The 17,619-nt window shown below is 42.9% G+C and overlaps 1 protein-coding gene across 2 annotated transcripts in view; it reads right to left on the bottom strand.

The window, feature by feature from the left end:
- The window catches only part of GTF2A1 (general transcription factor IIA subunit 1), a 41,828-nt gene extending 28,519 nt beyond the window's left edge, over positions 1–13,309 (bottom strand). For both annotated transcript variants that reach the window (XM_055131874.1, XM_055131875.1), the window contains exons 1-2: positions 12,809–13,309; positions 8,380–8,481 (exon numbers count right to left, since the gene is read on the bottom strand). In XM_055131874.1, the coding sequence (XP_054987849.1) occupies positions 8,380–8,481; positions 12,809–12,838 (132 nt within the window). In that variant the 5' untranslated portion in view covers positions 12,839–13,309. The remainder of the gene's footprint in view (positions 1–8,379; positions 8,482–12,808) is intronic.
- Positions 13,310–17,619: the final 4,310 nt, after the last annotated feature.

Below are 17,619 nucleotides of genomic sequence, written 5' to 3'. Positions count from 1 at the left end.
TTCTGTGTCTGACTCATTTCCCTCAACATGATACTTTCCATATTGATCCACTTATATGCAAATTCCATGATTTCATCTTTTCTAACAGCTGCATAGTATTCCATTGAGTAGATGTACCAAAGTTTCTTTAACCAGTCATCTGTTTGGGGGCACTCTGGTTTTTTCCAGATTTTGGCTATTATAAACAGTGCTGCAATGAACATACAAATGCAGATGTCATTTCTACTATACCTTTTTGCCTCTCCTGGATATATTCCCAAGAGTGGTATTGCTGAGTCAAATGTGAACCTGTTATCTCTTGATGGAAATCTTTCCTTCACACTATTTTCTAGCTTCTAAACTGATACAAAACATAAATTCATTTTCTCTTGATTAGAACAGTGATAAATTATAGAGACACTCTATAAAGAAATTACAGAGGCACTCCTTAAATGTTGGGATTGGTGTTGAACTACTGGATGGCTAAAACTCAACTATTAAAACTTTGTTAATCATGGTTCTTAAAAAAAAAAATTCTTAAAAAATATTTGAAAAAAGTAAAGGAAGAGCGTTAAGTGTTAGTCTTGCATGCAGCTGGCCCCTTTTCGATCACCAGCACCAGATACAGTCAATCCCCACAAATCCCTGAGGATAGACAGGTGTGTATGTTGTATCCCCCTCCACCTCCTAAGTAAAGTACGTTCTCTCTAATCTACATAAGGGAAAAAAACCACAATGCCTTATGTTTTTAGAGGTTCTGTCACCCTTCAAACTTCTTGAAATTTTCCCTCAGGGACAATCTTTTTCTGCTTAGCCATTTCTATTCTCTGTTTAGCCTTTTTATTTCTTATCTCATCCTATCAGTACTTCTATGACTGGGGGTCGAGGGAAGGAAATCAAGTAGACTAAAGGGAAAAAAGCAATTACCAATAACAAAATTTAATTCAGTGTTTTTTATACAAAGTACTTCTGCAATCTCCTTTGAGATCTGTTCTTGGGAAACTGCCTAACTCAGAGGTTTCAACCATTGTCAATCCATGAACTAGTGCCATTCCACAAAAATTTCCTGCCAACACTTTGAAAACTTATTGCCACACGCTAACTTGATTGCAGACTGGCTGATAATTTCTAGACTGGCAAATGAAAACTACAGCCTAATTCACTTGAGGCTTCCATCAGATCCTTCAGATGTTCCCTTTACCATATTCACAAGGAGTTTTATAATTTCCTGCTACTTCCAGCCATTCTAAACATTCTAGCTTTCAATACACATAATACCAACAATTACAGCGTTATCTCTAACAGTTTACTGATAAAGTACACTAAGAGAAATTTCCCAGAACCCCCAGAGGCCTACAATTTAACATGTCCTCTTACAAAAATAATAACAATATCTAGAGTTGAATTAAGATAACCATGTAAAACATTAGTTTAGCATAAGGGTTAAAAAAATCAATCAATGTTGGTTATTATGGAGGTGGTAGTATTAATTTTAAACAGCATTATATTAGAAGTCAGAAAACTAGTTATTACTAATTACGGACTTCTACTATTAATTTTGTACACAAATTACCTTCTCATTGCATGTTCATTTACCAAAGGGAGAAAAAGAGAGCAGTTGAATTAGCCAACTTCTAAATCCTCAGATAAATCTAAGACTCTTCAAATTCCTGATTAAAAAACAATTTTCTTTCCTCAGGTAACAAAGTACTACTTCTTGAGAGACCAACAGTTACTGACTCGTCACTAAGAAGTGGCGCAGCAACACAGGGAAGAGTATACCCTTACCCAAACTTTCTATAGATGTGTTTCCCTGTTTCAAGACCAACCAAACCTAGTTTTTTGTGAGCCAAAAATCAAAGTGAAAAAAAAGTACTGTTAATGAACACTTTCAAGACAGTTTTTCTTGGCTGAAGACACATAGGAGTAGGGTTTGCCATTCATGCAGCCAGGCCAAGTCACTCTCTGGCACTAGCTGAAGTGATCCGTAAGCACACAGCAAGGGACAACCCCAGGTGAATTAAAGCCCCACCTCTAATTTTTTTTTTTCCCTCAAGAACAACTAGGGGTAGCCCTAGTGGCTACCTAGTTAGTATAGTACCATAGCAGGAAAGCTCTGGTAAACCCAAGCATCTACCATGTCCAGCGCTATCAGGTGAAGAGCCACCAGGAACGGTCCCCTAGGATCCTAACAATGCTAGGTAGCCCCCAATTGCCAAGAAAAAGATGCTTGCTCTCTTGTTGTACCAGGGGACCAAACCAGGGCCTCATAAGAGATGCTTACACTCTAGCACTAACTCATACCTCCACTAGTTCTACACAAGACCATTTTTTAAAACCGTAATATTCTAAATTTAAAGCTTGTTTTATCTGTTCCATGGCAAACATTAATAGATACTTGTGGTACTATGTACTTGGATACCTCCCAAGTCAATGACCCACCTGTAAGTCAAAATTCATCGTAATTCTTTGTCATTATTATGAATTTCCCTTCTGAGGCACTGTTTCTATATATCCCAACTACCAAGGATTTTAGTGCATGTTTTTTTCCTACGAACAGTACTACTGCAAAAGAATAGTTAACCTAGCTCACTGAGCTCTCCCTATCAATACGCTGTAAAAATAATTACTTGCACATACCTTTATACTACACACTATTAGAGGCACTGAGAAAACCTGATAAAAATCCTCCTCTTCACATAACCTACATTGTAATGAAAATTTGTCCTTCCAATCTGTGAATCAGTGAGCAGTGATCCTCAAAATGTGATCCAAGGAACAAAAGTATCAATATCACCTAGAACTTGACAGATATAAAAAATTCTTAGGCCCCAACCCCACCTTTCTTAATTCAGCAACTCTGGGGACTGGATCAGCAATCAGCTTCAGTAACTGAGGTTCCCAAACTTACTCAGCTTATGGTCCCCTCTTCAGGACACACACACACACACAAAAAAAAAACCACTCAGTAAAAAATCCCTTCCCCAAAAGGATCTGGGGTTTCAGGCACAAATAGTATCACACATTTAAGGGAATCAATGTTTTAACACATGCTAAATTGAGAAAACATCATTTAAATAATGATGTTACCACGACTTACATATTTATTCATAGTTGGGTTTTAGACATACAATATTGCAGCAGGGACACTTCACTTAAGTGTCAATTTCTCTTTAAAAATGGTCACAGGTTCCCTTCCCTAATCATTCTCCCACCCTCGCCCCTCACCCCACCTGCCCTCTTGATAGGCACCTTTCTACATTCAACAGTCAAAGCCTGGGTCTCTTGATTTCAGAGCGTTTACTCTGGTGTGGATATTTGGCTCTATTGTACCTGACCTGGCCCATTGGAGAAGCCAAAACAGAAGATGGCCCAGTCTTAAAAAAAAAAACCTACCAGAGAAAATAATACAGAGGGTAAGACACGTGCCTTTCACACAACTGTAGCCAACTGCAACTCTTGATTCAAATCCCTGACACCACAAATAGTGCCCGGAGTACTGTCAGGGAATCCCCCGAGTAACAAAGTCAGGAATAAACCCTGAACACAAGGTGTGGTCCAAATCCTTTCTTGCACAAAACGAAAAAATTCCTGAGCAAAGCATCCAATACATAGATGCCTTCTCTGAAAAAACTATTAAGACTTAAAAAAAAAAAAAACCACAATCAAACTACTTTGGCCTATTAGACTCTGGAGTCACATTTATTATTAACATTTATTATTAAGTTCGGTTAAATATTTACCAAGTGCCAACTACATATAACAAGCATTGCAGTTACAAGCCTGGGACTCAAAACTAGTAAGTCAGGCTTTTATCATTAAAAGCATTCGAGGTGGAGACAAGAATACATCAAGTAAGGCACCTGCCTTGCACTTGGTCAACCCAGGTTTGGTCCCTGGCACTAGATGATCCCCCAGTAGTGCTAGGACTAATATACCAGGTGTGCCCCCACAAAAAAATAAATAATTGAAAAATAATAAGCTAATACAAAAACTCTATGTAGTCACTGTAAAACACACATATGCACATAAAATTGACTACGATAATAATTACGGTGGAGTTTTCTGGTATCAAACATAGTTCATTCTTTTTGTTAAAACTGCCCTTATTCTTCTGAGACCAAATAACATCAATTCCCCAGTGAAGATCTAGCGTGAAAAACAAACTGAGATAACAGGTTAGTACAGCTGTAAGGGTACATTAAAATCTTTGGGATTGCATTTGACCCAGCAATACCACTGCTGGGAATATATCCCAGAGAGGCAAAAAAGTACAATCGAAACAACATCTGCACATGTATGTTCATCGCAGCACTGTTTACAATAGCCAGAATCTGGAAAAAACCCGAATGCCCCAGAACGGATGACTGGTTGAGGAAACTTTGGTACATCTATACAATGGAATACTATGCAGCTGTTAGAAAAAAGGAGGTCAAGAATTTTGTAGTTAAGTGGATGGGCATGAAAAGTTTCATGCTGAGTGAAATGAGTCAGGAAGAGAGAGACAGACATAGAAAGATTGCACTCATCTATGGTATATAGAATAACAGAGTGGGAGACTATCACCCAAGAACTGTAGAAATAAGTACCAGGAGGTTGACTCCATGGCTTCGAGGCTGGCCTCACGCTCCGGGGAAAGGTCAACTCAGAGAAGCGATCACCAACTACATTGTAGTCGAAGGCCATGTGGGGGAAGGGAGTTGCGGGCTGAATGAGGGCTAGAGACTGAGCACAGCGGCCACTCAACACCTTTATTGCAAACCACAACAGCTAATTAGAGAGAGAGAACAGAAGGGAATGCCTTGCCACAGTGGCAGGGTGGGGTGGGGGGGAGATGGGATTGGGGAGGGTGGGAGGGACGCTGGGTTTACGGGTGGTGGAGAATGGGCACTGGTGAAGGGATGGGTTCCCGAACTTTGTATGAGGGAAGTATAAGCACAAAAGTGTATAAATCTGTAACTGTACCCTCACGGTGACTCTCTAATTAAAAATAAATAAAATTAAAAAAAAAAAAATCTTTGGGATTGATTTTCTACATCTAAAAATGGTGTATTTTCTACAAAAGGTCAGATCATTATGAGTCTAACATAAATTGTCAGACATTCCTTCCACATAACTTAGGGCACTAAAAATAAATTTATTCTCCTCTTATTCATTTTCCTGAGCTATCAAAGTAGTTTATACTGCTACTCGTCCAAGTCAAGCCTCAAACTGGCAATCTTTCTTTTTTATTTTTAGGTACTACTCTTCACTATTATATTTTTCTTCAACAAGTATTTTCTCATCTCACTTAAACTGATTATACTTTTCCTTCTTTCTTAAGAATCTTAAGGTGATGCTTAAATACTCCTTAGCATTTACTAACAGAGCTCAATATCAAATTTCTAATTGAGCAATTATGAAACTTATTTAATAATGACCTCCCCAGCAGTTACTGGAGACTGCAGCAGTCACACTTCACAATACTTGGTCCAGCCATGCATTCTGCGTGCAGTCAAGCAAAATACAGGGTCTAGCTATAAGTGTTAACAGGGACATTCAGTGACACTGGGGAGGCTTATGCTGCTACAGCCAAAACCTGCGCCTCCCACATGGAAAGTATATACTCCAAGTCCTTTGAGCTATCTAAGATTTTTTTTTTAAATGTTTACTGAAAATTAAATTTAAAAATAACAGAAGTACCACAGTGATAGTACAGAACATAGGGCACTTGCCTTGCACACGGCTGGCTGGGGTTTGATCCCCAGAATCCCCTACCGTCCCCCATTCACCACTAGGACTATTTCCAATAACCCCAGGGCATCACCAAGTTTATTAATCCAAAAACCCAATATAATAAGCAAAAAACAACATATCCATGGCATAAAAAACAGTATTTTTCACTGTCACTGTCATCCCGTTGGCACATCGATTTGCTTGAGCGGGCACCAGTAACATCTCCATGTGAGGCTTATTGTTACTGTTTTTGGCATATCTAATACACCTACGTAGCTTGCCAGGCTCTGCCACGTGGGCGAGATACTCTCGGTAACTTGCCGGGCTCTCTGAGAGGGGCGAAGGAATCAAACCTGGGTTGGCCGCATGCAAGACAAACACCCTACCCATTGTGCTATTGCTCCAGCCCAGTATTTTTTTTTTTTTTTATTTTTGGGTCACACCCGGCAATGTACAGGGGTTATCTCCTGGCTTTGCACTCAGGAATTACTCCTGGCAGTGCTCAGGGGACCATATGGGCAGCCCAGTATTTTTTAAATAAAATATATTTTCCAATAAAGATCAGTGAGAAATGACTTAAAGATAGGTGGGTTCTTAATTAACATCTAAATTTACTGCATCATTTCAATTGAAATATATAAAACCTGCCTTTCTACAGTTATAGGTGGAAAAAGAAAAACCATTTTAAATGGTTTCTTAACAAACCGAAGAACTTATATCGAAAGTTGTTAAATATTTTGAGGCAATTTTACAAACATGAGGCATGTATTCATTTGGAAAGCGTATGTTTACTGATGTCATACAGATATTTCACACTATAGTTCTTTACTGATATCAACTAATTGCCATTTCTTAATAAGAAAACCAATGTCATTTTAATCCAAAGTATTTATCTTTCAGGAGAGGAGGAGGGGGGAGAGTGGGTATAACGTTTGCCTTGTATGCGACCAACCCGGGTTCAATTCCTCTGACCCTCTCTGAGAGCCCGGCAAGCTACCAAGAGTATCCCACCCTCACGGCAGAGCCTGACAAGCTACCCGTGGCGTATTCGAGGTGTATTCGACATGCCAAAAATAGTAACAAGTCTCACAATGGAGACATTACTAGTGCCCACTCATGCAAACCGATGAACAATGGGACGACAGTGCATTTATCTTTCAGATATTCAGTGCATCAAAATGAGAAGTTAGCACAAATCATTCCCATTCTTGCTGCATATGAAACAACCGTTACAAGAAAAAAAACCTTTGCAGATTTGAGTTGTAAGCTGAACTGGTAACATTTTTCCGGAACAAAACTTTTATAAGAACACAACAAAACACTGTCATTTGGCCAATCACATAAACCCCTTGAGAAAGACTGAGGAAATGCCGGAAGTCTACAGGCCCATTTAGAGTACCACCCTCTGAGTATTTTGCAATAAGGTTAAAAAAAAATCTTCACAATTTCATGAGTCATTATAACAAGAAAAGCCAAATGAACAATAAAAAGTACTTAAAACTGAAATTTCCATGCTCGCACAGACTTGGGAATGGGCAATCTCTCCCCATCTTCCTGTTCTTCCAGAAGCCTGACAGTTCTACACATGAACTGCCTCTGGTACCCTATTAGCTTATTAACTGCCATGATCCAGAAACTCACAAATAAATCTCAGAAGAGAGCAACAAGCTGCAACGAAGCCTGTGGACCCCAAAGTCACCATCCAGTTAAAGAATTAACTCTAGGTATTTCATCCTATTTAAAATTTTAGAACTTCTAGAGAGACATCTCATACTCTATGCCTCTTATGTACCAAGAGTAGCCACATTGGATGGGCTATAAAGTAGAAGGCAACTAATCACAATTGAGAAAAAAAAATTATATATTAGCACACAATGCGCTACCTGTAACAACATATTAGTAATCCCTTACACAAGGACTTGATGGATCCAGGATGAGACATAAAAATCTTCACACACTTTCCCCTAAACAAACTTTTTTGGATCATTTTTAGCGGATTACTCGTAACAAGCAATACAAAATAATTTACGTCCTTTTTTGGGGGTAGGCTTTGGAGGGAGTGGAGAAATTCAAAATATGGTGGTGGGAAGGTATAATGGTGGTGGGATTGGTGTTGGAATACTAAATGTAATAAATTATTGTAAACAACTTTATAAAAATAAAATTTTAAATTTTTTAAATATTAAAAAGTACTTAACTCCAAAAGAAAACCAACCAGCACCCAGAATAAAATTACATTTGGTCCACGCAAATTCAAGAACATGAAATTATTAAGAACAAAACAATTCCCAGGCATTTAAAAATGTAAGTGCATTAAGGCCATGAAAAAAAAAAGTATCCTTAGCGGTTATGTTAACTAATTGGGCCATAAAATGCAGAATGCTCACTGTTCATTAATAGTGAGTGCTATAGATGCTAAGTATGGTGCTAAGCACTTTATATGGTTATTATATTTAATCCTCACAAGATCCTAAGTGTACTTAGTACTATCTCACATGTAAGGAACTGAAACAAAAGTAGTTTGCCTAAGTGAGAAGCAGTATGCCTAAGTAGTGTTGGGATTTAAAACCTGTGCCCTTCACTAGACTACAAAAAAGTTATTCATCCTTTGAAAAAATTACTGATTAATCACTAGGCTTTAGAAAATTAAAAAAAAAAAGGATTTTTTACTCGAGGCATACTCACAGTTTTTAGCTCCATTAGAACTTGCTCATCAACTCCATCATCCAGAAATATATCTCTCACATCATTAATAACATCTTCAATCACAGATCTGTATAATTTAGGCTTTGAAAGGAGAAAAACAAAACATTGTTAAAAGATCATCTTTACACAAATCGAAATGTTGCAACATATTTCCTCAAACTCAAAAGAAGCACAATAATCATTTTCCATCTAGCAAAAACTTATTTTAGAAGCTAGAACTTTAACTGTATGGTCATTCTAATTTAGCCTTCGTTAAATTTTATGACTAAGTACCGAGTTTTAAGAATTACACAGTTCAAACAAGATCCATATACGTAAACACATACACAAGGTCCATACTATTTTGCTGTTATTTCCTATTCTACTACAGTAAAACACCTGATGTATTCTAATAGCATCTTTATGGGTTGTTATCTCTGCTTTCTACCCTTCCTGGTTTGGTTTGACCCCAATTACATAATCTCATAATCTAGTCACTGAGTCTTATAGTTCCAAGAGTCTTGAATCTGGCAGTCATATACCTGGTAACTGGCAACCTAAGGAATATTCAATTTAAAAACCACCTAACTTCTTGTTTTTGTCAGCCTGCTTTAAAATATATATATCAAAAATGTCCCTATATCCACAATAAAAAAGTTCCAGAGGAATAAGACACACAGATCTCCTTTACAGAGTCTCTATCCACCTACTGTCCAGATGATGCAAAAGAACCATGAATAGCTTAGATACATATCCTTTATATAAGTATAGTTGTTGTTCATAGCATTGCTAAAAAGTGGGCTTAAAAAAAAAAAAACTGAGGTCAAAGTGATGAAAGTAGAACTCCTAGTTATGAATACTATTATCGGATTTAAGGTTGACAGCCCTTTTCTTTTAATGTTTTGTCATTATTTGGGTTTTATATGTTGCTTAAGGTAAAAGTTACTGATTATCCAATAAAACCAAGATTTTGCAAATCTAAGCAAAAATCATATTTTACTGGTATCTCTACTAGCAATACCTTCAAGAGGAACCTTTTAAGAAAACATGTCCTTGCCTAGTCAAAAATACAAATGATAAGCTCCTCCAATTTACCTCAACCATTAAAACTATTTGTTCCTTTTTACTGCAATCAAAAAGAAGTTTATGGACTTAGTTACTAAAGTACTAAAATACAGAAATCCAAACCCATGCGGCTTCTAGTGTGGCCTCTCGACCTCATATCGCTTCATACTCAGCAATGGAAAACAAATTATCAAATGCTTTCTTTTCAGCAGGTCGACTTTAGGGGGGAGAAATTCCAAATCAGTAATAGTGAGTTTTTTGTTAAAATATTGAATGTAATCAAAGTAAAGTGAAAGTAAAGTAAAATTTACCACTTACACATGCGGGGTGGGGGGCTGGGGAGGTGGGGGGGAAGGGGGAGGTATACTGTGATTCTTGGTGGTGGAATATGTGCAACTGGTGAAGGGATGGGTGTTCGAGCATTGTTTAACTGAAACTTAAACCTGAAAGCTTTGTAACTTTCCACATGGTGATTCAATAAAAGAATAAATTAAAAAAAAAAAAAGTTTATGTATCCCACCTGTCTCACTGTCAAATCTTCCCCTCTGAACTTTATTTTATACATAGGTAAGTCATGCCACTAAAGTGCCTTATTTAACAACATTCTTTCACACGCTGTATGAGGAAAAGTGTATCTGATTATAACCCTGGCCTTATCTATAAACAATCTCTGGGAGCAATTTAACTACAGAATTACAATACACTACAAACTGGATTTTTGAAAGGAATTACAACCTCCCCACTTCAAGTTATTACGAAAAGACTGTTTTCTAAAAATAGTAGTACAGATGTGAGAGTTAAGATACAATCTGGTATACTAGATGTTACTCAGATTTCTGAAGTCAATTACCTCTAAAAATCTTAAACTTGGAGAGATCCAGACATTTATGTGTATAAAAATGCTTCCTCCTAACATTCCTCACTTAATGAGGGAATCTTACTCTAAAACTTTTTTGTGTTAACCCTAACTAGGCCATTTAGTAAATGCATAAGCACTACTGCTAAATAAAAATGAACTAAGTATAATAATACTTCTAAACTAAGGAAAAATTTAGAAGTGTATGGAAGAGCCACCAAAATACTGGTATCTTTTAAAAAAAAATGCACATTTCCTTGAGTAAGAAACGAACTAAGAAATGCTAAACTTTCCTTGAGCCAAGTATTTTTTTCCCTCTTACGAAACAAAACAATTTAGGTCTGTCCCGTTTGACAAAAAGAGAAACTGCAAAGCTCAAAGCTGGTCAATTAGAGGCCAGTAGAGAAGCTGTCTAAAGATTACTTACAAATTTCCTTTTCAAAAGTGGAAGCAATGGTGGAAATTAAGTAACATTAATAATCTATGGTGGCTCTCATGTTACTATTTAATGCGTAAGATCACTAGGGATTTGAAATTTTCCTGTTTAAAAATCCAGCTTCCACTTTACCTCCTCGAGTTACTCACAATTCGTCAACATACACAAACGCACTGCGGGCATCGGCAAGACTGAAAACTGTCGCATTTGCCCACGGCTTTTTAAAGCAGCACCTATTTCATATGTTACAGGAAAACATCCTGAAATACTAGCAGCCACTACATGCCTAACCTGTCTACTGAAAAGCTGAAAAACAAAACACACACACACACACACACACACACACAATATCAACTCCCCTGCAACTAACGTTCAGAAAGCATTTTTTCCCCGTCTCCGACAAGGTCTCTCTTGCTTCCAGCACAAACCCTCAGACTAGCGTCGGGGCAGGAATATGCGAGGAGCAGAAAAGCCAGCGGCCACAGCCAGGCTACTTGCCCCTAACAAAGATGGCAAAGCCCAGCTGCGGCATCTGAACAAAAACCGGGAGTCTGAGCGCCGCGAATCTACAGTGGCAGGGGGGGGGGGAAAAAAAAAGAAAAGAAAAGAAACCACCACCAAACCAAACCAATCACCACCACCACCACCGACAACAACAACAACAACAAAAGACCCAGAAATGAGCACCGGGGCTCGGCGCGCGCCGCCTCCCGGCCCGAGCACGCACCTCCCAGCCCCGCGCGCCGCCGCGCTCACTATTTAAAGCCGGATCTGGTGTTTAAATGGAGAGGCGGTGACGTAGGCCTGAAAAGCACCTTCCCATCCTGGCAGAGTCTATATTAGAGAGCGGCAATGGCTCTATATAAACAGGGCAGCCAAAGGGAGGAGGACCACAAGGCTCGGGGACTCAAAAGCCGGGTCCGCGGCCGCAGCCATGATGGATCGCGCCGAGCCGCCAACGGTACGGGGTCGGGCGGCCGCGGGCTGCGCCTGGCGGCGTTTGGGGGGCAGCGGGCGAGCCCGTGGCCGGGAGGGTCGCCAATAAAGAGATCGAAAAGTGGGGGTGGACTCGTGAGCAACACTGCGTCGGGGACGGAAGAGGTTGTGATGTGACTGCTTTTTGCAAACCTGCGTGATCGCCCGGGAACCCCAAAAAAGGGAGGCAAAAAACGGGGGCGAAAGGAGGGAGTAGGCAAATCTCCAGGCGACAAGCCGGGGGCGCCGGGGGCAAGGGGGGAACGACACACTGTGACCACTGGAAGCTTGGGGGGGAGGGGGGCTTGTTTCGGTGCTTTTGCTAATCGAAGATAACGCTGGGGTCGGGGGCGGGAGTGGGGGGGGAAGGTTTGCTTCCCCTTCGCCATTTTACCGACTGGGAAGGAACCGAGAAAAGTGCTTTTCAACCTTCGTCCTTGTCTTTTTTTTTTTTCTTTCCTCTTTAAACATAAAATGGCCCCAAGGAAGATGCCTAAGCACCAACCGCCAGAAACCCGCCAACGGAGACCCTCGGGGCGCCGGCCGCCTTCCGCGCACTCCAGCGGCCCCGGAGGGTCTGGGGGGGATGCAGCCAATTCCCCAGACACCGTTTGTTTTGGTTTTTTTTTTTTTTTTGGTTGGTTGGTCGGTTGGTTTCCAGGCGGCTCGTGCTGGTTGGGGGCGGGAGGGGAGAGTCCTTTGCTCGAACCCGCGCGACCGGGCCCCACTTTCGGGGGGTCGCGGCGGCGGCGTCTCCCCTCCTGCCGCCGACCCTCCCTCCCCGCCGGCCGGGGGGCGCCGCCGGGGCCGGGGCCGGGGGGCCGCGCGCGCGCCAGCCCCGACCCAACCGCCCCGCGGCGGCGGCGGCCCCCGGCCCCGCCGGCGCCCCCGCCCCCCGCCCGGCCGCCGAGCCCGCGGCGCCCCCCCGCGCCCGCCGCCAGGCGCCCCGGCCCGCGCCGCCCGCGGCGGGAAGCGGCGGCCGCGCGGGCAGCCGGGGCCGAGCCGAGCCGAGGCCGGAGCCGCGCCGTCCCCGCCCCCGCCCGGCCGTTGCTGCCGCCGGCGCGAAGCCCCCGCCGGCCGCCGAACCACGTCCTTACCACGGTGTTTGTATTTGCCGAGTTCGCCATTTCCACACACAACACAAACCAGAGGGGGGCAACCCCGGGAAAACAAGATTCAAAACAAAAACAAAACAGGAAAAAAAAAAAAAAACAACGAAGCACCCGGAGGGTGACCCAGGCCACCTCAGGATGGGGGGGGGAAGTGGGGGGGTGGAGGGAAAAAAATGGGAAACAATCGGATCCTGCAGGAGTGGAGGGGAGCGGTGAGAGGAAGAGGAGGAGGAGGAGGGGGCAGTCCTCCCGGACCCAAAACCCTCGAGAATCGCCCTTTAAAAAAAAAAAAAAAACCCACGACCCTTAAAGGGGTCCGGGGGGGCGTCGCCCGCTCCCCACCCCGCGCCGAGGAGCGAAACCACCACTGGACGCCGCTGCCCGCGCCGCCGCTGCCGCCACCGGCTGCAGCTCCAGCCGTCCGGTCCGCCCGCTTCTCCCCTTTATATAGTGAGCCAAAGCGCTGCGCGAGCCGCCGCTGCCGTCGCTGCCGCCGAGAGACAGGGCGGAGGGGGAGGGAGGGGCGGAAAGGGCGGGGGCAGGGGTGGGCGGGGCCGAGCGCGAGACACCGCGAGAGCCGCGTGCGGAGGCCGCTGCGGGCCTCGTCACGCGCCCGCCGGAGTGTCGGGCGGGCGGAGCCAGGGGACCGGAGTGGAGCGCAAGTCGGGCCTAGCGCCACCCCAAGTCTCGCGTGATCACGTGGCGGGGCTCCCAGGCGGAAGTCCCGGGCGCTCCTGGGAGGGGGGCCGGCGGGCGGCTGAGGCGTTCGCGCTGGGGCTTTCCTGGAAGCGGCGCGCGTTTTGGTGGGGCTCGCTCGCTCGCGTCCCGGGCTCGCTGGGAAGCGCTCGGGAGAGGGAGGAGGAGGTCGCGCGCGCGGGCGGGCGGCGCGTCCGGAAGGGTCGCGGAGGGGAGCGGTCACGTGACCCGCGGTGCGGGGCCCCTGGCGCGCCGGGACGCCGGGCCGAAATTTAAATGCGGAGTCATCTCAGGCGAGCGTCCCCGCCCCCAGGCTCCCGGTCCTGCGAGCTCCTAGGCGTCCGCGCGTGCCCACGGGCCCGCGCCTCGGCTCCTGTCTGTGCTCCTAAGAGAGAACTGGGTCCGCCGTTAGCGCCTAGAGGAACCCCTGAAGCCCACGGAGTCGTTTTGTCTCCACCCGTCCCGCTACGGAAATCCTAAAAGGCTTTTCAGTCCCCACCACGGCCCGGCCGGCCCTTAGAACCCACGTAGGTTCACGTTTTACTAATGGGAATACCTCCCCCCCCCAAAAAAAAAAATTTTGAATAGTTGGCAAAACACGGATCGTTGGAGTAAGACGGCACGTTACTTTGGTTTTCAAATGCGGCGAAGAGACCGGTTGCACGTGGCCCCCGGTAGGAAGGAACATGGGCAGTGCTCGCTGGCTAGTGCTCGCTGGCGATCCACTACGTCGTCGCCAGGCTCCTGGCTGCGAGGCAACCGGAGGAAAAGGACCTCCGCACGTCGGGACGGCAGCTCAGTGGGCATTTGGCCCGCCCCGTCGGAGCCCACCCGGCCTCGCCACCAGCATTTCACGCCGGAACACGAGGTGCTCTTTGGAAGGCAGAATTCTGGGGCTCCGAATTTTTTCTTATCGTCTCTCAGGAATTTCGAGAGCTCTGGAATGTGGTCTGGAAGGGGGGGGGGGGGGGTTGATCCTGGAGAGGCAAAGGCGAAGACCAATGTCAACGTTCTGCGCTGCTGGAATCAGAATGGGACAGTAGGACCCACGCTCTCAGGCATTCTTCCCAGAGAGCAGGAACGAGGTCATCTTCCTGGACCCGAAGGAAGAACTAGCCCGAGAATAACCAGAAGATGTGCCTGGGTAGAGATATTAATAACCTCAGTCGAACACCTCCTGATCCTCCTCTGTTCTCACAACTGTGGAGGCCTGGCTAGAGGCACTTAGAAATATTCACAGGAAATCCGTCTGATGTATAAAATTATGATCCCATCAGCCTTTCTTAATCGTTTTAGTATTCAATTGACTTATTGCCCCTACCCCCACAAAAAGTTAAGATATTAGATATTCTCTTTTCTTCACGTTTCACTACTGTTTTGAGGGAACTTTTTACCTCCCAGCTCTTTTGTACTTCCACCTCAGACAAACTTCAGTGTGTTTAAGGAATCGAGTATTTTGATATCAGCTCAGGTGGAGACCACCCAGAAAGGATATGGAGAAGCTCTAGATTTGCTCTCTGCCAAATTAAAAGGAACTGATGAGATTTGCCTGAACCTGACCAATGAAATAACAATACGAAAAAGTAAAAAAAAATCCAGTTCTGGCCTTTTTAAAACCTTCCAATTTCTTGGAGCCTCTGCTTAATTCTTTCTTTACAAGCTCTAAATTGCAACAAAGCCTAAGTGCCTTATCTCCTGACTACTACTCACACAGACCTTAGCTACTGCTATGCCTGTCATTTGCTTAACTATCAAGGGTTCCCTAACAGTTCATTGTTTTCTAATCCCCAATTAGCTGAAGGAGGCCTTGAGTTACCATATAAGTGTGCCAGTCAGTTTGGTTCGAAATGAGGCATCCCTGATCTTGCATCAAAAGTACGGACCTGAAGAATTGTCCTGTAGCCCTTTAATTCACATGACTGAAATATTGTAAGCAAAATAACGCCCATGTAAGACTGCATTTAGCAACAACATATTTGTTTTTATATGAACTCTTCTTGTTCCTGAAAAGCTTGAGTAACTTCTAATTTCAGTAGGTCTTTGTACCATGTGAAGCATACTACATTTTCAGTTTGCAAACTCATTCTTTTGTAACAGCCATATACTTAGATATTCATTCGTGTTCTCTTTCTTTAGTATGGGTTATTTTTAACTTCAGAACTTTCATATTGGAGGATAAAAGTTTTTTTTAATATTAATAAATGCCTCCTTTAATATTAATAGGTTTCTGTTGGAATACTATATGACTGAAATCCAATCATGAATAGCTTCATAAAAATAAAATAAAATTTTAAAAAGTATTAGTAGGTTTCTTTTAATATTTATATTTTGCCCAAGAACTAGATAAAAGAAACTTTCCATGCATATATAATTCACTAGGCATGAAATGACACGAAACTTTATATATCCAAATATGTAAATGTTTGTTTCCAAATTACTAATTTTGAAACAATTACTAATTTAGAAGCAAGAGAGAAGGAAATCTTTTTAAAAACCTGTTCATGAAAATTGACATACTAATGGAGCCAAAGAGATAGTACAGTAGGTAAAGAACTTGTCTTGCATGCAGCAAATCTGGGTTTAATCCCCAGCACCATATGTCCCCAAACCCATGCAGGAATGATCCCTGAGCACCTCTGGGTGTGCCCCGCCCCACACAAGAAAACTTGATTAAAATCTTGTTATATAACTTTGCTTTAGCTCTCATGTTCTTAAATTTTTTTTTTTTAAATTGATGGCAGGAGAGGAGAGGAAAAGGGTAAGAAAGAGGAGGGAGACAGAGAGGGAAAGAAGGGTAAGAAAGCTAATGAGATGTTCTGCCATATTATGATGGTGGGAAGCATTCATCCAGGAGGAGGAAGCGCTGCTGAAAGGTGGTAAAGCATCATGTATGAAACCCTATGAGCTGCAGCACTGTAAACCACAGTGCTAAAATGACTATTTAATATATATGCATATAAATATGTAATTTTTTAAAAAAAAGCTCTCATAGGAACAGACTGGTGGGTAGGAAGGAGATAGGGGGGTGGGGGGTCATTGGTGGAAGAAAGTGGACACTGATGAAGGGATCAGCATTGAAATAGTATATACCTGAAACCCATTCATGGAAAACTTTGTAATTTCATGGTGAATAAATAAAATGAGTTATCTGACATGTTTAGGCATCATGCAGCCTTCATATACTCAATAGTACTGGGCACTTTTAGAGATAATAGAAGAGAAAGATTTATTAACTCAAGTTTATAAATTCTGAAAACACCTCTATTGTAAAGTATAGTGCATTATATAGCATTCATCCACAATGTTGAAAGTACTGACATCTTTCAGTCCTATCCCCTCACCAATATTATTAGAATTTCAGATTACACCTGCTTAATCATCTAAAGAACGATTCCCACATGCAGTGATTATTTATGCCATTTAGAAGAAAATAAAGAAACCGCAGATTACTTGTATACATATGAGGTGATATTTAAAATAATGTTAATGTTCTCTTTCTCCTTTCTAACTTAGTTTAAAATTGCCACTTCATATCTTAAAGGAATTAGTCCGCAATTATTTTCTGAATGCCAAAAGGAAAGCCAGTTGACTGTGGCTGAGCAAAAATAAGTGTATATAGAGGACAACATCTTTGTGGAGTCAGGTTTGATTCTGCTTTACTTTACAATGAGATATGTATTGATCAGATGGAGTAATAACATACCTGTGATTGATAGAAAGCTAAAAGGTATCAGAAAGTGCTTTGGTAAGTATTTGGTGGCTGTTTTTACTACTAACAATAAGTGTTATTGTTATTAACAATTTACAGCTACATGAACAACATCAAAGCATATCTTTTTCCCTCCTTTTGATTGTTTGGTTTTTGCATCCCATCCAGATACATGTTGTCGGGCTACTCATACCAGTGCTTAGCAGAACATGTGGTGCTAACATTGAGTTTAGGCCTACTATATGCAAAATATGTTCTCCCCAGACAGTTGAGGTATCTGCCTGCCAAGGACATAGGTCTTCGGGGATCAGAGTGGCAGTACAGTGGAGAGGGCATTTGCCTTGCATGCAGCCAACCTGGGTTCAATCCCCAGCATCCCAGAGGATCCCCC

Source organism: Sorex araneus, chromosome 3, assembly GCF_027595985.1.
Source record: "Sorex araneus isolate mSorAra2 chromosome 3, mSorAra2.pri, whole genome shotgun sequence".
NCBI classification, from domain to species: domain Eukaryota; kingdom Metazoa; phylum Chordata; class Mammalia; order Eulipotyphla; family Soricidae; genus Sorex; species Sorex araneus.
This window is presented reverse-complemented; position numbering and strand designations above follow the sequence as displayed.